The following is a 21,409-nucleotide window of genomic DNA, read 5'->3' on the forward strand; positions in this document are numbered from 1 at the left end:
GTACTTAAAATATTGAAAGAAAATATAAAACAGTCCAGTGCTGCAGAACAACCTTCTGAAGTTTTACCTAGAGCTTTGTAAATTCCTTGAACTTTTCAACAATGGTATATTCTTGTTTTAAGTTGTAAATATATAAAACCTCATTTAATAGAGTCAGTAAGTAACACTTTTAACAAGCGCCTTTTATCCAAAAATTTCAAAGTAATTTAAAACATTAAACAAAACCAGGGAGAAGAGAATCTCAGAAATCCATATTTTGAAAGATAAGGCTCCATGTATTTTACACCAAAACAAAAGGCAACTTTCTTACTATCTTCCCTGAAGATTCATAGGCAGGAGCCGTAATTAGATCTCATCCAGTTAAAACTTAACAATTAGTCTAAATTGCCTTCAAAAGGTTTAGCGCATTGTGATGTACATTACAAAAGGGAAGAAATTATAACTGTCAAGGGTCAGATTTTACTTCTTTTACTCACCTTCGCTGAACTCTGAGACTAAGCATCTTATTTCAATGTTTTTGAAGAATGTGACTTTTATTGTTACAATTAAGGGATTGCAGAAACAGGTCCCACATGAAGGTGACATTCGAAGTAGTATTAGCTTTGCTTTTAGAACGATCTTTGATTGCACTCGTAAACTTGCAGCGGATTTCCCATTAATTAACGTGAACTAGCTAGCTGTGGCGCTTCAATTTAGGTTCATTCTAAATGTTTTACAGGGCACCACTAACGATTGAAAAGAAAAAACAGCCGTTATTAAAAAGCACGCAGGTGCAAGCAGTGAATCTCGGGGAATGACTGCTGTCGCCCCTTTCCAGCGGCCGGCTGTTTGCTTTGGATAGCTCCTGCGGCGCCGTGCCGCTGAGCCCTTCGGCACGGGCCCGGCGCAGGGGACGTCACCGCTCGGCACAGGGCTGGGACACGCCGCTAAACATTCCTCGCCTCCTCCAGGATACCCTTTTCTCCTTCCTAAGGTACCCTCGGGAATTCGGGGGCTCTGCTTTCCAACCAGCGCGCCGCTCTTTTGTCCTCGGTGCAAGGCCTCGGCAGAGCTCCTTTTCACATGTATCAACACTTGCCCTTAATTAGTCCTTCCCCGCATAATGAGGCATTCCTCATCTCCAAAGGGTTCAGTGTGCGGCTGTTCCTGCCGTCTGCGCGGGGCTGGACAGACAAAGAGCCGGGGGCAGCTCCGCGCCCGTGCTGCCCGAGCGGAGGCGCGGGCACAGCCAAGACACTGGGCCCATTCTCCGCCATTGTGGACGCCAGCTGAATGCCGCTTTTTGTCCCTCGCCCGTGCGTGTACAGACATTTAAACCGTATCTTTTGTTCTTCAGTCAGAAGGAGAAATCTGCTTTTGCAGTAAAACGCGTTGGCCTAGCAAACAGAGGTTTACGAGCCCCTTGAGTGGGTGACGCGACCCGCGGCTGCCGCGCTGCGCCAGGCCCCTGCCCGGACATTTTGCCCCCTACCCTCAGAGGAGGAGCCGCAGTTCTGCGAGGAGGCCCCGGCCCGTTCGGACGGGAAGCACCGGGCCGTGAGCCCTGCCACCCCCAGCAGGGCAGGGCAGTCCCCAGGGAAGCTGCGTGTCCTCTCACAGAGCCGGGTGCGGCTTCCCACGGAGCCCCACTCGCGTCGCGGCGCTGCTGCTGCCCGCACTACCCCCCCCGCCCCTGGGGCGGGCGGGGGCGGAGCTCTGCCCCCGCCCCGCCTCGCCCGGGTCGGGCGGGGGCAGTGGCTGCCCCGGCCGTTGGCGGTCGCGTCTGCGCGGTGGGGCGCGGGACAGCCGGGAGTTGGCGCGGCGGGGAGGCCGGCGCCGGGCGGGTGAGTGAGTTCCTGTGGGAAGAGGCTGGGCCGGGCCAGCGCGTTCCGCCGCAACCGGCGCTCCCTCAGCACCGACCGGGGCTTGAACTTGGCGTCGCTGGGGCCGTCTTGAGGCGGGAGGGTGGGCCGAGCCTCCCCGCTGCCTCCGCCCGGCGGCCCCCGGTGCCGTCCCGCCTGGAGCTGGGCGTCCCTCAGGGCAGGGGGGTCGTTACCCGGCCCGGCCCCTTCCTTGGGCGCCCTGAGGCGTTACTCCTCTGTGCTGCTACCGTGGTGTTGTCTCATCGTCACTTCAGAATATCTTACCGCCGCCGCGGGGGGCTGGTGGGGGCTGCTGCGCAGGGCGGGGGCTGGGCGGGCAGGGCCCAGGCCGTGTGGGGGAGCGCGGGTCGGCCCGGGTGCGGTCAGCCCAGGAGGGGGGGTTGGGGTTCTCTCCAAAATGCTCAGCCCTTCTGGGCAGCTGGAGAGGAAACGCCTGTGCTGGGGTCTTCCCCTGAGCATACCGGTCGCGTTGAGGCCGTTAGGTCTGGTGCTTGTCTTGCTTTTAATTCGCGCTCGCCGTTTCTCTGGAGCTGCTCGTGTTTTTGTCAGACGGTACGGTTCGGTTTTCAGTCATAATTTCCGTGTGGCGTAGCGATAGTCTGCGCTCTGCTGTAAACCGTTTTCAACTGGAGAAGTTTACTTTCTGCCAAAGTTAGCAAGGCGGGCTCTCGCGGGGGAGGGGGCTGCCTGCGCTGGCTCGAGTATTTCTGCCTGCCAGAGCCGGGAAAGCATCAAAAGGTACTTTCTGTTTTGTTTTCCTTGCGTTAAAATAACTGGATGCGTGGGCTCAACAATACTGAGCACAAACATATCTGCTGAAACTAATATGTGTGTAACTGTGTAGGTGAAAGCTGCCTGTTTCAAAGACCTGGCGGTGAAGGGCCGCGGCTGGGACAGTGGCCGGTCCCCTGTGGTCGCGGGGATGGAGAGAGGCGGCGGACGCCGCTCTGTGCTAGGAAAGAGCAGGGGTGTCCCGCCACAGCTACCAGATGCCGTAGTGGTGGGCTGCTGGCAGCTTCAGCTTCTTCCTGTGTTTCGCATTTAATTTCCGGAGGTGGAAGTTCAGTTCTGTGATACCTTTTATCACAGACGCAAAAATAAATAAATAAATAAATAGGTACCAACACTCGTTAAGTTTTTAAGTGACATCTAGGGATGTGTGTCAGAAGTTGGCGGGAGAGGCTGTTGGGGCTAGTTGGGTTGGCTTGCTGAGCTAAAGTGCTTGCCGTGCAGTCTCATTGCTATCTCCTAATGGCTTTTTGGTCAAAATAAACACCAATATGCTGTATAAGCTGATTTCTTTACCTTGATACATCAACACAAACATTTCTTCTAAGTGTAATTGCTGTTGTTCTTTAAAAGGAACAGCAAAGTTCACAGCTGACCAGTTTTGAATGCTGTTCATGCACATTTGAGGCCAGCCTAATGTAGCAAAAGAATTAATTTGAAGAGCTGCTTCATTGTGTCTGTCTCTTTTTAACAGCTCTGATGACAAGTCACAGAATCAACAAAAGCAGATGGCTGGAGGTGGCTTTTGTTGCTTTGGGAGTAGTCTATTGAATAGTGAGAGATTAGAAGATAAGCACATTAACACAAAGCACGAAAAATTACTTTGTACTGAAGTGTGTTAAAACTTAATTTGGGAAAGTTTGAAAAATTGTATTTTTTAAGCACTCTTAATTTCACTATACTTAGTCGATACCGAAAGTTCATTTTTTCCAAGTGTAGGTACAAAGTTCCAAGTACAGCAATCAGATATGCTTATAAGGTCATACTGTACCAGCACAGGCTTGCCTGATATGTGTAATGGTCTAGCAGAAGATTAGTGGGGAAAAAAAAGACTATACTGCATCTGATGTGACATGTCAAAGGTATGCTAAGTATACTGTTGTGACCTAATGCATAACAGCATTGGTTAGACTGAAGGCTGCCTAAACTTTAAAACCTGTTACAGACGTATTAACTGAATCTTTTAACTTGTTTTCTGAAGGCTTATGTACATTTCTACAGACGTGTCTCACAAGGATTTAACTTTCAGGATGGAAGAATACCAGTATCAGCCTCCTGAGGAACATGAATTAGTACTGAATAACTGAATGAGGGGTTTTTTGTTAGTCTGCAGTGAATGTTGTTTCCCCTTATCCTCTCCATCTTGTTAAACTGGATGTCAAAACCACTTAAAATTTATTTTAGTCTTGCTGTGCATGCTACTTACATACTACTAGAAGTATGATGGCTGTCACTGCTTGAACTGATGTTATTTAAAAGCCATGCACAATATCGTGACTTAGTCCCGAACCTCCCATCATCTGTGTAACCTGTACCCAGCAGTCTTCAGGAATCACTCTTTAAACATAGTTGCAACTTAAAATTTCTGTTCTCCAGGGGGCTTGTCTAATTTTAGAGTGATTTTTATTATTTTTTAAGCGTGTTTTTGTGAGTCTCTGGCTTTTTTTTCGCTTTCTGTAACTTTTTTTCAGAGACCTCAGAAGTGAGTGTAATGAGATCAGTATGGCATTCTTCATTTCTCTTGACTCGGCAGACTAATCCTGTAGTATGTTAGTACTTGCAAATGCAGGATTTTCTTTCCAGCTAGAGGGTAGACCAGAAATGAAAATTCACAGTTTCTGGGATGCTGCACCAATATGTTGTGGTATGGTAGGAAGGGGAACCTGGCACATCTTGCACCTTCCAGCAATGCAGACTGTTAAGGTGAAGGTCATTAGAATGCCTGCAGTGCCAGTGCAGTTTTTCTGCAGCTGTCTCAGTGTTCTGAAAAATCAGGGGAGTTTAAATCATGCTGCTCAGAAAAGGAATGTGGTATTTTTTCCCTGCTTACTGTAGGTATGGACATGTATTTTCAATTCAGATGATTACTGTGGAATTTATTTTGTACAGTTATGAAAAAGCGATCTTCCTTTTGAACGTCTGAAACCGATGCACGGTTCATGTGTCATTAAATTAGAAACTGCAGGAAAACAAAGAACCATCTGGAGACTTGGTGGGGGGGAGGTTGATGTTTCTGGTTAAATGTACTATCAACACAGGAAAAAACTATAAAGAGTGTTTCAGACACAAAAGGAGGCAAGTGTGCTGGGTGTTTTGTCTGATGGAGTTTTTTGGGTTTTTTTTGTTTTGTGTTGGGTTTTTTTTAACCATCTTCTTTTCATAATTAGGTGAAACACCAGAATGAGAGACATGGACAATATCAAAACTGTAAAGAAAGAATGGTAGGTGCCAGTTCCCTCCTCCCCCTTTTTCCTCTTCCTTTCCTATTGCTGTTTGTGTGTTTTGTCGTGACTTTTCAAACTTTATGTTAAATTTTAAAATTTTAAACTCTTCTTCTGTATCCAGCTGTTCCACATGTACTGAAGTTTAAAAAACATATATGTATAGTTTTGGTAAAAGATTTTTCACATACCTGGAATGTTTCCTAGGTGCAAGAAGCTGCATAAATATTTTTATTTAAAATAGAAAGGCAGCTTTACAAATTGCTAACTCACTGTTCACCTCCACATTTGATATGGATGTGTTTGGTTTTCCAGTTATGTTTCCGAGGTAAAGCATAGTGAATACCTAAATTAACACTTCAAGTTTCTTTAGTTCCATTAGAAAACTGAAATGGGAACAGCACACTTTTGAAATTTCTTCTTTAATGTTGAGTTCTTCTTTTGTTTAAAGATGTTAATCTGTAGGGGCTCTTAGTGTTGCATAGATGCACTGCAAACAATTCTTTTTTATGCAAATGTATGTAATTATCATTCACGTAAGCGCTCCCGCTCTTGAATTCAATGCAGAGTTTTATGTAAAACTGAATATTTTTCAAGAGCTGGGATTTTTTTTTTCTGAATTGCTTAAAATAGACTTTTCTGAATCTCCAATAGGAATAACTCCTGCAGTGTTTACCAAAAGCTGCATAATCCTCTTACTATGCAAAGAACCTAAACTGAAAGATAATCATTCATTCAAGTTGCATATTTCTGCATTTTGATTGATGAAAATCTAACAGAAACAGCTGTCACATATACAACGTTCTATAAAAAGATGTGGTTGATGCATCTTTTTTTATGCTCTGGCAGTCTCCACAGCGTTGGAGTATTCTATTGTATTTCTTCAGTGTGCTCAAGTGGTGTTGAGTCACTTGTTCTTGAGTTTCTCTAATGAACTTTCAAAGACAGTAATGGTGGTTCGGTGATGGTGGTGGGAATGGGGAGGTTCAAGTGTGGGTGTGGGAATAATTCCTAGGGCAATTTTCTTGTATGTGTTTTTTAAAACTTATGGCAAAGGAAGTCACCCAAGCCTGCATCATGGAAATGCTTTAAGGAAGGCCTTTCATTGGTATGCAGTTAAACTTTTGATGGTCTGAATTAGAAGCATGAATCATCTAACTTGCATTCCTTGCTCTGATACCAAGTTTAGAAGCTTCTATATAGATTAATTCACCTTTTCTATTGTCATTCTTTAACTTGTGCTTCTGAATAGGAGCAGTTAGAGATTCGTAAGAAGTTTCTAGAAAAGGCACAACGCAAAGTTGACCTGATGTTTTGTAACACCCAAGTAAGCTGGGAGTAGGGAAGCATGTCTTTTATGCCTCTTGGTACTGAACTTCTAGGGTAAGTGCTTGCCTTCTAATGTGTTCTCTGAGGCATCATTTTTACTTATGTCTTTGTTCTGCAGGATGTGTAGATCGGGAACCAACGATCGCATTTTGAATGGTACGGAACAAAACTGTGACTACTTGGTAGATAACCTTTTTGAAGAAGCACAGAAGGTTGGTGCTATATGTATGCCCCCAACTACGGTCAAGAATCAGGTAGGCAGTGAAGAAAAAATACTCATGTTTAACATAATGTCACTCCAGGACTACTCTGGAAAACAAATGTAAGAAGTCCAGCAGTTTTATCCAGTACCTCTGTAAATAAATGCACACAGAATTCGGACAACAGTAGGAACGTCTCCCATCTCTTAGTCAACCAGGCCTATGCTTCTGTCTCTTTCTATTTTATAGTGGGTTTAATGTTGTTCTAGGACTTACGCTGGCATTGGCTAATGCACTTCTGCTTTATGAGCAAGGAGAGTGAGCTGGTCGTGAGGTGCAGGGAATGATGACTACTATTGCATAAGAAGTTGTTTAAAAGAGTTGCAGCCTTTTTACGCAGAGGCACAGCCCAAAACTTTTTCATTTGCTCTCATTTGTATAGCTGTGGGATGTTTAGTATGGGTTTGTACCTCAGTCATTCTGTCCTTTTCATATTTTTCTGTTACTCCCCAAAGACTGGTAAGGGGCTGGAGGAAAGGCCATGTAGAACAAAGATGTCAAGGAGAAATTTGGAGTGGGCATTGCTGGAAATTACTTTAATGGATTCCTGACCGAGCCTGGGCGAAACGGGGTGTCAGGAGCAATACCTTAAATTGCAGTTCTGAAATAATGTTCCATGGCAGTACTTGTGTCAATGTCGAAATGGGACATTGGTGTGGAATAATTACTCCATGTTAAACTTGCATACCAGTTCACTGTAGAGCCACCTTCCCATGCTGAGAACTCCTTCCATATGCATTGGTGCCATGAGACACAGGACTTTTTTTAAAGGAATCTAATCTTTGAGTGCTATGTACCTTTTTGACTGATTACCTAACCAGAAGAGAAGGAATGTTATTCAGCAGTTTGTGTGTGCTTTGTGTTTATGTAGCAATCATCATCATCTAACAAGTTGAACTGTGCAAAAAAAAAAAGAAAAGGAAAAAAAAGAGAGAGAAAATTGTCAACTGCTACCAAGCGTAGTTCAAACTAATATCCAGCTGAGATGAATTCTGCATTTTTCTGTGCTTCATATACCTCACACATGGTCAAGTGTCTCTCAAGACAACATTATTGTCAAATGCTTGCTTAAATGGCATGATGCATAAATATGAAAATGCAGTCCCAAACATACCCATGTTGAAGAGATTCAGTGAGCAATGTGAAGGCTACAAGTTGAAGTATTAGATGTTTTCTGGCAAAGTTCATGAATTACTGAGAATTTATTTTTTCACTCCCGTAAGGCCAAACTTTTGAATATACCCAGGAATTCCAGGGTAACATAAATGTATGACTATCTGACAGTAAATTTTCTGATACTTGCTGCATTTCCTGAGTGAAAGGCTTCTGTATGCATTGTCTCAATGCCTCACTTTCAGGAAATCCTCCAGAATGATCATAACAAGGGTTTACCCTAATAAATTCCCAGCTGGACTATTCTGGTAGCTGGTGTTCCAACACTAGGCATGTGGGCTCTCAAATTAGCTCTTGAAGAGTTGCAGCTGGCTGGGATCTTCCAGCTCTTCTGGTTGTTTTTTTTCCTCCTGCTGAAATGAAGGAGTGTTCTTGATCTAGGAAAACAAAATGATTGGGCGAAGGTTTATTTCTAGCCCTGATTGACACAAGATACTTAAAAATGTCACTTACCCCTTCCAGTTGCTCTGCCTGTTGGCACAGGGCCGAAACAGATTATAGTGAGCCAGTATTTTTAGTTCATACAGTGGATGATTTATAATCATGGGGTACTGCGGGTATACCAAGCTGGTTTTATGTCAGTGTTATTATGAGAATTGTTCTTACTTTATAGGTTGATGTAATCATTAAACTTTGGAAAAATGGGTTTACAGTAAATGACGGTGAGCTTAGGAGCTACACTGATGTTGCAAACCAGCAGTTCTTGGACTCCATTAAAAAAGGGTGAGTTTTGTGTTCTTAATCAGCCTGGGTTAACGTGCTCTGGATAGCGCTTATTTTATGCTCTAAATTTTTTACATAGCTGCTTGGCTTTGCTGCACTGCAGTATCCCTCTAGGAGCGTAGGCCACTGCCTGCCTCAGTTCCTGCAGTGCTAATGGCTGTTTTAACATCAGCAGGTTTAATGTAGCTTTCAATTGCAGTCGTCATACAGTTGCTGATGAAATAGATAAAAGCAAGTGTTGGTAGGGGGCACAGCAAGTGCAGAATGAAATAAAGAATAAATCAGAGTGCCCAGTAAGAGCTACGGATAAATGGTGCTTTGACTAACGAACTCAGTGCACAAGTGGTTGAGAATTTCTGTTTTTATGGTCTTTGTTTTCTTTTTGTTGATGAAAAGCCTTAAATGGGCACAGTTGCTCTATTTAACATCAAGAAACTTTGTTCAGTCTTAAATTTCAGACATTTTTCCTAGTACAAACTTGCTATTTCAGTCATTTGTGTGCATATAGCAATCTTACTTTCATCCCTCTCTTAAAAATTAGCATGTTATCCTGATTTCTGCTAGTGTTTGCAGTGTTGCTTTAAAAAAGCAGGTTAACCATACAAACCAATGTAATTTTTAGCCTTTAATTTGCGGTCTGTTTCCTCCCCCTATACAAATGGAGAGGAGAATATAACTCCATAACTCCTTTTCAAGTATGTGAAATTACTGAACCATTGTATATTTTGTCTTTTCCATACTTTGCTAGCCCATCAAAAATAACTAATTTTACACTATATTTCTCCTCTATGCTTGTCACCTGTGTTAGGTGTAATAAGAATTAACTGCGCTGTTTAAAGCCCTTTGCGTTTTTTGTGCGCATACATCAAAAGTTTGCTGCCTTTCTTCCACTGTTTGCTTGTGAAGACGCTAATTACAAGATGGTTCCTGCATAATCATTGATGGTACAGAAGCACTTAGTACAGCCCCTGTGCCAGCTGAGCCCCACCGCCCGAAAATGCAGTATCTGCATCAGAGCTCATAGACAAAGGCATTGTTGTGTTCTGCTTAAAGCAAATAAAGCATTACCGAGGTGATGTTACTGCACTGAAGAGTGTAGCTATTAGTGACGATCTAATTTTTAAAAGCTGAGATTCGTGTTTATTTGCAATTAAGCACATTGTGTCTAGATTCAGTTCTTTCTCTTCAAAAGACAATTGTCTTTTTTTTTTTTTTCTTCTTGTTTTACTATGGGGATAAAATAATTGAACTTTTGCAGCAATGTATGGCAATACTGAACTTCCTACACGTCATGTGCTTTGGAGTGGTAACTGCTGAGTAAATTTGAACATCATTCAACAACTTGCATAATTATATCTTTTGGGGTTTTTATTGTTCACTTTCTAGTTAATTTGCAGTTCAGGAACTTGGAAGTTTTTTGTATGCCATGCACTTGACATGACTCTTAATAAATACTTGTGAAGTTTTTTTTTTTTTTAAAGCATCATTCTTAAAAGGATAAACATAGAACAGGTACTAATCTATTTTTACACTGAAAACAGTATAGTAGTTCTTTTTCTGACATGTATTTTTTTTTCTTAAGGGAACTGCCTTTTGAGCTACGCAAAGTTTTTGATAAGGAGGAGGTAGATGTGAAAGTGGAAGATAAAAAAGATAAGGTGTATTTGTCATCGAAAAAGCCAATGTTTCATCCCTTTTCTGGACACGGTTACAGATTAGGAAGGTGAGTAGTCTGACGTGATCTGTAATTGAGTAGCTGAAGGGAGCTATACCTATGGTAAAGGATCTCGTAGTTCAGGTTGGAAGTGACCTCTAATCAGTCTAATCCTCTAAAGAGTTCTCTAATACAAGCTCCTGCTCAAAGCAGGGTCAGCTGTGGGGACAGCTGAGGTTGCTCAGGCTTCTGTCCAGTTGGGCCTTGAAATCCTGCAGGAGTGGAAGCTGTGCAGCCCGCTTTGGTCTGGCTGTCCTCGTGGGAAATAAATTTTTCCTTATATCCAGTCTGTTATTTTTTGTCCCCCGTGAAGAGCCTGGTTCCCTCCTCCTATGACCTCTTGTAGACCCTATGTTGCAGATGAAAATACTTGACACGGTTATGATTTAGCATCTATTCAAAATTTATTAATGATGTACAGTAGATTAAGAGGTTGAATTTTAGCAGCACTTAATCATTAACCGGTTTAGGGGTTTGCAAAGGGAGTAGGCAAAATAATTGAACAGCGACTTAGTTACAAATTTGAAGACGGACACTAACGGACACTAACACTGGGATAGAAGGTATCCCAGATTAATACATATACATATGAGTAAAGGTACAAATCACAGATTAATACATATATGTATATATATCTAAACAGAGCATATAAGTGCACACACACACATACAGGTCTCCGATCAGGAGTGTCTTAATAGCGGGCGATGCTAGTGAGCCAAATGGTGCTGCTTTTAGGTCCTACACATGCACAGATGGGCAGAACAACATCCACGTACATAAAGCTAATGTGTATCTTGCAACATACAGGTGGGAGATGGATGAGAGAGGCTAGCCTAGAGCTAAAATTTCCCTTTCTCAGATTTAGGGTAGATACTCACGATATGTTGGCATTCTTCAACAGGCGGTTGTTGAGGCTTGAGAAGGGTCCCGCCCTGACCTCGAGGTGTCAGCCTGAGAGGTGTCTCAGCTCAGGGGAGTTACTGGCCACAGCTTGCTGTGATCCAGAAGAGCTCAAAAGGTCTTTATTAGAATCGCTACGTATAGGATCCAAGACAATTGACTTTTGTCAGGTACTTTTCCAGTCTGCCCCGACTTGCATGATGGTTACGCAACTCGAGAGCTTGTTAGGTCTTGGGGTCCTGGTATTCCCCCTGCTGTGGCCATGATCCATATGGTGTCAGGAGTGATTGATTGTAGTTATTATCTTCAAATGGTAGGAGCCATAGGGACCAGGCACACTATTGTGTTCTTCGTCTGTTGCTCTCTACCTTTTCTTTCTTTCATGTTAGACCATTATGTTATGTTCTGTGGCCCAGGTTGGGAGGGAGATCACTCCAAGTACCGAGTGGCCTGAAGCAGGAGGGGGGGTTGCACCACCACCTCCTGGCAGGCTGCTGTTATGTGTTTACCCCCCCACCCCCCATAACACCGTCTCTTCCACAGGCTGAACAAGCCCCTCCAGCCTCTGGGCGAATAGGGCCAGAGGGCGAATGCTCCAGCCTGTGGCCATCTTGGTGGCGCTCCATGGAACTTGCTTCAGTTTGTTGACATCTTTCTTTTATTTTGGGTGCCAAAACTGAATGCAGTATTTAGGTGCGTCTAATGAGTGCTGTCTGGGGGATAATCGTCTCCCACAATCTCCTGGCTGTGTTGCTGTTGATACAGCCAGGATACTGTTGGCTTTCTTTGTTCAAGGTTTCAATATTAGCAGAACTGTTTCCACCTGAAAGGCTGTCATTCTTCTATTCTGTGATTTAAGAGAAAAGAATCTCTTTTAAAGCTGTATGTGCAATACTTTGTGTAAGAAGATGGGAGTATGACAATGCCATAAAGGGAACTGAAGAAGTAAGAGGTTATTTTGCATTCTCTTAAAATTCTTAAGTATTTAACTGTACATTTATTGCAGTAAGACATTTACTGCATTACAGTGATCATTTTTCCTTTACTCCGTGACTCTCTTGTGGTTGGGGAGGGTCAGCCACAAATGCCAATGCTAAAACTGGATTTATAACTGAACAGTACTGTATTTTGGAAGGCTGTTGCTAGAGGGGCAGGCCAGGAATTCATGTATTTGATCCCTGTGACTTTTGTTTACTCCAGCCCAATTATCTGCTTCACATATCCCTGTCATTTAAGAGCAGACTTCAGCCTAGGGAACAAAACATATTCAGTGACCAGGAGCGCACAGGAAGGTGGGGCTGCTTAGTGACCTGCTGACTGGGGATAGTAGACTGGTGAAACTGTAGGTGAACAGCTTGTTTTGATTAAATGGAAAGGGCTTGCGCTGAGGGAAAGCGTGACCTGGGTAGGAACAGATGAGGCAGGGGAAGAAGATAATGCGCAGAGTAAGAGGCTGATAATTGTAAAGGATGAGTGGTTCCAGGCTGCCTCAGAGAAGCAAGTATCTGTTTTATCAGTTTCATCTGTTCCTGTAGCACAGTCCATTCAGTTGCTACATGCTTGAGTAGATACAGTCAATAGGGAAAATCGTCCCTTGAGAGATAGATGAGGTGCTGCAAGACTTGCTTCTGGTGGCACTGAAATCCTGAGCAAACGAGGGTAAAGAACTTAACCTTATTTTATCTGCAAGTAGATCTGTATATAGCAAAAGCAAAAAGATCTCCAGTGTGCTGGGTTTCTGCTGCTAACCAGTGCTAAATGGTAGGTTGTTCAGTTGCTTGTCACGTTCTGTCATGCCTAGAGCAAGTAATGATCTTGCTTCCCAATAGGAGAGTTAGGTTCTGGAAACACGCTATTCTGTGAATTTTGGTTGACTGGTATTGTACGCTTGACGCATCCTACAACTTGCTCGGCATTTTTTTTCCTTTAAGGACTGGAAAAAAATGCTTATTTTTTTTCTACTCTTGCTAGTGCTGTGCTATCAGAGCCCTTTCTTTAAAGACAAGTACATATTTTTGCTGATGTTGGAAACAAGCCGTAAGTGCTCTTACTTCACAAACTAGTGCTCACTTCCTGATGTTATAAGTGTGCATTGCATGCGTATGCTACTCTTTCATCAGAAAAGCTTTGTGGGGAAATAGTAGTCCTGTCTGAGACCTCTATGTTTTAAACTCTAGAACTCCCTTTCCACAGTTGCGTTTGTGTGCTTAATCAGAAATGAGAGGCAAATGACTGAACAGTTTACTCCAGCTTATGACCTAGCTAAACTTCTTATCAAATAAACATTTTTTTAATAGCCCATAGATTTTCTGCCAATGTTCCCAGATGGATGGACTATGTGGTGGATGAGCCATTATGAATCGTTCTGTTGACTGTCTCAATAAAACTTCTGTTGGGGGAAAAATGGAGGAACTAGAAATTATATGTTTGTTGCTATAACTCAGATGAGCTTGATCCTCTCCCTTTTGTTGTACAGGAGAAACAAATGAGGCTTATCAGACTTTTCCAATATACCTTACGAACCTATATAACTAATGGGTATATTCTGTTTTATCTACCACTGTTCAGCTGCGTTTAATAGTTTGGGACTATAACAAGATTTGCAACCGCACTTTTCTATTGAGCTTATCAATGCATTTTCAAGACTGCCTCAGAAGCATGTTAATTAAACTATTGACTGAAATCCCTTGTAGCAAAGTGGGCTTGCTCTGTAACCTCATTAGGGTAAAACATTGTGTGTCAAGCTTCTTAACCTTTAGTCAGAGTAAGGCATGATACCTAACTCTTGGGCTTTTTCTTTTCAGAAAATTAACAGGAGGCTCTTAGGTCTCTTCGATCTTCAGTTTACATCTTCTTTTGATAATCTTATAAAAGGAATAAGCCTTTAAAAGGGGTGATAATGCTTTGATCTCAGGCTAATAAGAGACTTAGATTCCTGGTTTGTGGCTTTAGTCAAAGCTCCCACCACTAGATGGCTTTATCTCTCAGTTCTGCAAGAGCAAAGTTATGAAGTATAGAAATTGTTTAAACCTTGGTCAATATAAATCTTCTACCTTTCTCTTGCAGCTTAGCTTACCACGTTGGCTTCAGTTTCACACATACTTGCTATTGAAAGAATCAGCTGCAGTGCCTACCAGAAATTCTGAGGTGTGACCGTGAGGGAAGTTGGTTTGAGAATGACACCAAAATCTGTATCCATTTGAGACAGTTGTCTGAACTACAACTGTGACTGATGGGCTAAAAGGTAGTTCAGCCCAGGCTGAACCAGGCGCCTGACACCTGCACGGTTGACTACCTCTCCAGCCTCTGCTGTACTGGAGACAGCTAGCTCACACATGAGTGCTTGTACTTCAGTATCTGATCCTGGAACTGAACAGCACTGATCAAGTAGACAGTGAAAGCTGATCATTGCTGGACTGAAGTATGACTTGAACTTTTTTTTTTAGCTCTGCTCCCGAGACTGTTTAACACTATCTTGCTGGTGCTCAAGCTTTTTTTCCAGATCTAGGGGGCAGTTAGGGTTTATTTTGTATTGAGATCAAGCATGAACAGAAGCTGGGTGTGAGAAGTAAATCAATAGAGGCAGGTGGGGGACAGTAAGTCATCTGTACTTGGAGTACCAGAGTATTTCACACATGTGCCTCTTGGAATCTGTTGGTGCCAAGTTCTTGTGCCCCAGCTGATGTCTATGTAATGCGATTCTGTGCCTCTCATCTGCCTCCAGCTGCAGTGAACATCTCTTATCACTCACTTGGGTATGAGATTCCTTGATTCTCATTCTTTTTGCAGAGTTTCAATGGAAGAAATAAAAAAAGTGCCTCTACTGGCTGATAACATAGAAGTTAGGGCACTTAACTAGGCAGTGGGTGATAAGAGTTTTTGAAATACCTCAGACTGAGAAGGACTTGAGCCCAAGACTCTAACTTTATTAGCCTAAATATATTAAGTCAGAAGCCACCTTTGTTTTAGTAATAAATTGGCTGTGACTTTTCTGCTTTATCATTAAACTAAGACAGGTACAAGAACATAAGAATGCAAGGATGGGATTTGTCTCTGAAGCAGGTGTAGCATTGTTAAGACTGTTAATTCTATGGCTATTGGTTCCCAACTTTTCTCTCAAGAAACAGTAACTCATCAATTTTCTGTGCAAAGAGAAAGCTTTTCCACAAGTCACTGTGAAGTGTTCATGTAGTCAGTGACCGCGGCTGAGCTCAGAGAAGAAGTGGTAACTCCTTAAATCACTGGTATTGTTTTGCAAGCAAACGTCTGGTTCTACTCACATGAGCTGAGGATGTGCCCATTGGATCAGGCCTTATGGTGACTTAAACAGTACATGCTGAACAAGCTTAGCCCTGAAAGAAGCACTAAGCTCTAGATGTTTCTTCAGAATAAAAATTTTTGCCAGTAATTTTTTTTTTTTAAGACTACGCACTTGGACTGAGATCCGTGTATTCTGTCAAGTCATTCTATGGGTCTTTGCCCTTATGGTAGGGTCAGCTGTCAAAAGTGCCTTAGGAAAAAAAAAAACTAAAATCCAAGTGCTGTATGCATCAGCCTGGATTTTCACATTAAGTCAATTTCTCTGATAGATGAGTAACGCTTCTAAGCTGAAATAGGTGACGCTGGGGTCTAAATCAAGGCTAACAACATTCAGTTAAATTGAATTACTGTAATCACATTATGGTGAAAATTAACATTGAGTATGCAAATTCAATACTCAAAGCCCTTAAAGTTTCACCTGTGTGATTAGTACAAAAAATGCACAAAGGATCTTCAGACTGTTTCATAGCTTGTATATTCATATTTAACCTTTTGATATTAAGTTCCTTTCTGTCTTGTAAAAATGTTTAACGTGAGTAAAGTGAAATTCTTGAGCATGTTGAAGTCTTCAAGAGAAAGTATTGGCATACAGTTAAAAAAAAAAAAAAAGCTGATGGTTATGTCAGCATTCCTATATTTGTTGAAAAAAGAAGTCATCATTGTACCCTGATAACAGGGCAGAGAGCTCCAGAAGCAGAGGTCTGGTGGGGGAGGTTCAAGCTTACATCTGTACACAGAAGGCGTAACCTCGTATGGCTTTTCTTTTCAGTGCTACTCCAAGGATAATCTCTAAAGTAAGAGATGATCATCAAAGACCTGACAACAAGAGACGCCTGCCTTTAGTACCCTTAAATGAGTTGGAGCCTATCACTAACATCCAGATCTGGTTAGCTGATGGGGAAAGGATAATTCAGAAGTTCAATGTTTCTCACAGGTAAGATTTATTTTAGCACTGTCATGTATTTGCATCTGAACTATTTGTATGATGCCTGTATGCATGATAAGTCTTTTAATTTCTGTGAATAATCTGCCCCCTCAGTTCACTTACATTGGCTGTTCAGCTGTGTCTGGAAAACCTCCTTTCAAATTTTGAGAAATGCTTTAGCTTATAAGAGAGGACCTTAAGAGGAAGGTGAACTGATGTTAATAGTCAGCACATAACTGAGCATAAATGGAAATCTGAGGAAACTGTAGGAGTTCTTTGTAGGTTAGTGGAAGTTAAGGTGTATGTATTGCTCATTACTAGAGGACACAGCTTTTAAGATGACAGATCTCTCACAAAATCACTGCATCTGGAGAAAATTGCTTGGTAAAAAGCCTGCTAGTCATTGGGCATAGACAGCACCCCAGCTGGGAGCTGGAGGATGTGGCTTAGAGTTGAGCCAGAGAAACCTCTAGGGAGGGCCAGAGTCAATGCACCAGGCAGGGGAGGCTCATCACCTGCATGTCAACATGGACAGAATAGAATGCACTCAATGTCTTTAATTCTTAATTGGTAACATTTATGGCTCTCAAAGAGGCTTATAAATGGGGATAACGTCAGAAGGTGTTAGCACAACATATGTATGCAGGAGCTTTGAGAAAGTAGGATTAACTGTGTAACATTAAATTGTAGAACTACTGTCTTTCAAGGCCTTTCTCAAATTTGTAATTTGAGAAATTACTCCAGTACTATACAGTCACATCATATGGAAAGGGGTATGTTGCCTGTGCTTCTCTGAAGCAATTTGAAGTGATCATAGATTTAATGCAACCCAGGCTGCAGTCAAAATAAACAGTGTATGTTTTTGTGGCTGGTCAGAAGAAAAGCTCAGCAATTGAAGGTTGATGATTGTAACTTTAACTTGTACGGATTTATTACTGTTAGTGGTGTGAGGTATGAACTGAAACACTGTTGCAAAGTCCTGCAGAAGGATCAATTGCTATTTTAATTATAAATACTTCATTGGAGGACTTAATATCTTAATTATTCCAGGTTTCACACATTTAAGTGTATTTAGTAGCTTTTTGTCATCACTGTAAATAGCAGTTTGAACAGCTGTTAAGTGCTTTTGGAGGGGAAAAAAAAAAGGTGAGATAAGCGGAACAGCAGCATCACTGATGTGATGCTCTTTTTGAAGTAGTTTGCAACAAACATTCCATCATAACATATCTTCTTGCCACAAGACCAGCATGTTTGTGCTGTATGCAGTATTTGTGTATGACCTAATAAGAAATAGGGGGAAATCCTTTTAGAATACATATGCTTAAGCATCATGATTGCATGGATAGCACTCCTTTCAGTGGAGAAGCAGAAAACAGTCAACTATGTGTTAATTAAACTATAGCTAAATAACCTGTAGCATATATATTGCAGTGCCTGGGTAAATTGATTACCCTTTTGCAGCCAGAACATGTATGTGCCACTGTAACTACTACTTTAGATATGACTTGATCACTGATGCAAGATCGAAGTTACAGCATTGGCGCAGAAGTGGAGGTAACATGGTAATACTGCAGTGTGGGGAATGGAGGAGATATGAGTGAAGCGACTAGCAGAGCAGTGCTGTAGGAAAATAGCACACGCAGCTATGTCTTGAATTGTGTCCCTTCTTGAGCAGTTGCTAAGTTGGTGTGACCCTGGAGCACTGGGTATGGAGCCTTGAAAGGGACCTGCTACATCCTAAAGCAGATAGCTGGTGGCTAATTACCTGAGTTGCTCTTGGAACCCAATGAGCTCTGATATAATGCATGTAGACACTTATAAATGTCCAACCAAAAATTTTAGGCTTGTAAGACCAAGTGCTGTCTCTTAATTGAGGCCTGCATGCACAGGAATTAGAGGCTGGCTATATCTGACCTAGTAAGTATGGCCAAGGCATGAAAACTTGGTCATCTATGCTGCTAAACTGTTAGGATGGCTTTCCCCCAAGCCAACCAGCACTTTCTCAAACGGTATCTAGGTTCAGTTCAGATGTTAGCTCAGGTCATGGACCATTCCCAGGAGACAGTAAACCCCATGGGCTACCCTGTGCATGGGGGAGAGGAAAGATGAGTTTAATAATTTGCCAGTAGCCAGACTCTACCAGTTGGTCTCAGCATCAGAGAATGGGCATTGTCACTGTGTTTATTTTACTGGTATAGACGTATCCTGTCATCTTCATTTTCTAATGAAATTGGTCAATCCATATTCTTCCACAACAAAACCTCTGTCTTGCTCACTTGTTGCAAGGTTCTTCACGCCTTAACAGGCAGCTTGAATCTGTAATGAATTCACTGCTGCACCTGCTTTGGCAGAAGGAGACTATATTTAGGCCTAGTTAACTCATAAGCTATCCAGACAACTTCTGCAAACTCTTTTTCTTTACTATTATTATGGTTCTGCTACATGTACCACACACCGGAGGCATCTTTATACTAGCTCTTGGCTACAGAAACCTCAGGTAAGAGCTCCACCAGCTGGTTAAGAAATGGTGTGCTTGTATAACTACCATCTGAGCCATAGCAAAGCATTCGAGTGCTCAGAGTAAGATGCTCATAGTTTTTTCTGTTGGGACTACCCTCAGAGCATGCAAACCTTGGTCCTTGCCTCCCCAGTGGATCAGGCACTTCAGGATACCACCCCATCATATTCCTCCATTTCTATGCCATCAGCTATTATGTGAAGTCAGTCAGGAGCTCATTCTCCTCTTGTGGTGCCTATGTGTGTTGTGCATATGGTCTGTGTCGGGATTGGAGTGCTCTAACGCCGAGTTTTCTTTTTTCCTCTCAGAATAAGCCACGTCAGAGACTTCATAACAAAATATCAAGGATCAGAGGGAAGTGTTCCCTTCACACTGACTACTTCGTTGCCGTTTCGAGAGCTGCGAGATGAGACGCTCACGCTAGAGGAAGCCAAGTTGCAAAATGCTGTTGTTGTTCAAAGACTTCGGAAAACAACTGAGCCTTTCAGACTCTTAGTGATAAAAGCACCTGACAGTGACTATAAAACTGCTGCTACACCTAATGGACAGCTCAAGAATGAGCAAAAAAATGCTATCAAAAGTACAAGATCAAATTAACTTTTAACTGGCCAAAAACTACCTACAGGTGGAACTAGACAAAACCAAAAATGTAACCAGCGATATCTGGATGCACTCTCATCCTCACGTACTGTGCTCTTAGAGAGCAAAATGTGTGCTGTGCTATCATCTGCTGTAACAGAAGTATTTTCCACTAAATTGGGTGGCCAGAGCCTGGCTATACAATGTAGCAGAGGTAACTGTACTACAGGTCATCCTTAGAATTTCCTTAGGTAGAAAGCTTCTTAGTTCTTTAATGAGTGTATTTAGGCAGAACAGTTCTCTGAGACTTAATTACTACTGATAGCACCTTTTAAGGAACAATAGTATTTATTTTTGCACTTTGGACTAAAGTGAAACTGAACTGGTTGGTTTCACTTACATTTCGGTGTAAGCTGCTGCAGTTTGCATTCTTCTCACAGTTACTTTTAGGCAACAGGTGCTGCAGGGAAGTTCACATTTGAACTCTTAACTAACTTGAAAATCTTCAGTATCAGTATCTTCAGGATTTAACTTTTATCATAAGATCTGCAGTATAATGTTCTATCAAGTCTTCACATGGTGGTAGGTGCATGTGTGAGAAGACAGAAATGAGGTAGTCTGGTGCATACCGCATACGAAGTGCCTCAAAATAAGCTCTGAAGGAATTGCTATTACCAATGGTTGAAGCGTTTTCTGCCTCTCTTGTGCTGCTACGGATGTCTTGCAGATAGGGTGATGTTCAACTACCTAGCTTATTAGGATAAAAATCCACTTTTAGCCTTGTCACACAAAAACTTCAGCTTTTCTGGAGATTACCATACAGGAATAGTGGCTTAGAGGGACACAGTTGTTTTTGTACTATGTATCTGCCTCTGTCCTGAACTGGCCAGCTGATTGAGATGCTAATTGCATGTGGCCAGGTTTCAAAGATGCTGAAAATCATTATTTGAAAACTGAGGTTTCTTCCTCCTCTGTGCCTCATTTCCGTCTGAATCTTTTATTTTACTGTTCATGTACTTGAGACTTAAAATGTGTAGCCAACTATTTCATGTTTTGCTAAATGAGAAATCAACATAAAGACTAAATATTTTGTACTATGTTTGCTGAGCAGCATGTGGGTTTGTGAATGGAACTAGAGTCTCTAGGTAAGGCTTATCCGGGGGCCTTCAAGAGTGCTGACTAGTTTGTGCTACTTGCACAAATGGAGGATTTTGGGGGTTGTAGTTCTTTTGTGTGGATAAATCAAAGATGGGTTTGGGATTTCCTGGGTTTTTTTTGAACAGAAAATGACATAATTGGAGTGATTTGAATTCTATCTAAAAGTCATGTTACTTCAAACTAGGGATGCGCTTTCTTCATTCCCAGGGATGAAAAAGTCTTTTGCTTCAGCATCTCTCCTGGTATGTTTGAGGGCAGTGAAATGAAAGTCAAGTGCACAAATATCTATTCAGTGCATTCAGAAAGCAAATCTGAAAACTATGCAGTTAACTGTTCTCAGTGCTATAAACTTGATGTGCTACTGTGTTATTCAGGTTTATGTTGCAAATAATGCAATTAAATTCTGTTTGCTCTTGCACTGACTCCTGTACTATATGAAAAGCCTACCAGATCTCTAGTAGTAGGAAGAAATGTGCAGTCAAATCCATTAGTAAAATTGAAGAGAGAAGTCCCCTACAGACACAGATCCAGCCTCAGTTTGCAGAGCTTCCTGATCAATGAATTTTGTTAATCAGTGCTTTTGAATTTGTCTTGATGTAAAACTAAACGTTGGAAAACTACACGTGCTTGATTGTAAGCTCAATTGCTTTATCTAAAAGGTGCATGAAATGTCAAAGTAGCAGTATACTATGCCTGCTTTTGCAACATAGAAACTCAA

At 42.1% G+C, this 21,409-nt stretch overlaps 1 protein-coding gene across 4 annotated transcripts; it reads left to right on the forward strand.

The window, feature by feature from the left end:
* The first annotated feature begins 1,718 nt into the window (after nt 1-1,718).
* UBXN2A (UBX domain protein 2A) lies at nt 1,719-21,109 on the forward strand. Of its 4 annotated transcripts, none has more exons than XM_054197160.1 (7): nt 1,719-1,823; nt 5,039-5,092; nt 6,540-6,675; nt 8,468-8,577; nt 10,160-10,300; nt 16,281-16,445; nt 19,263-21,109. In XM_054197160.1, the coding sequence occupies exons 2-7, from the start codon at nt 5,052-5,054 to the stop codon at nt 19,549-19,551; spliced, it is 882 nt and encodes a 293-aa protein (XP_054053135.1). In that variant the 5' UTR covers nt 1,719-1,823; nt 5,039-5,051; the 3' UTR covers nt 19,552-21,109. The 4 variants fall into 4 exon arrangements, with proteins under 4 accessions (XP_054053135.1, XP_054053138.1, XP_054053137.1 ...); XM_054197161.1 differs by lacking the exon at nt 1,719-1,823 and adding an exon at nt 2,204-3,733; XM_054197162.1 differs by lacking the exon at nt 1,719-1,823 and having other exon boundaries at nt 2,202-5,092; nt 6,540-6,633.
* The last annotated feature ends 300 nt before the right edge of the window (nt 21,110-21,409 follow it).

The sequence above is a fragment of the Rissa tridactyla genome, chromosome 3 (genome assembly GCF_028500815.1).
Source record: "Rissa tridactyla isolate bRisTri1 chromosome 3, bRisTri1.patW.cur.20221130, whole genome shotgun sequence".
NCBI lineage: Eukaryota > Metazoa > Chordata > Aves > Charadriiformes > Laridae > Rissa > Rissa tridactyla.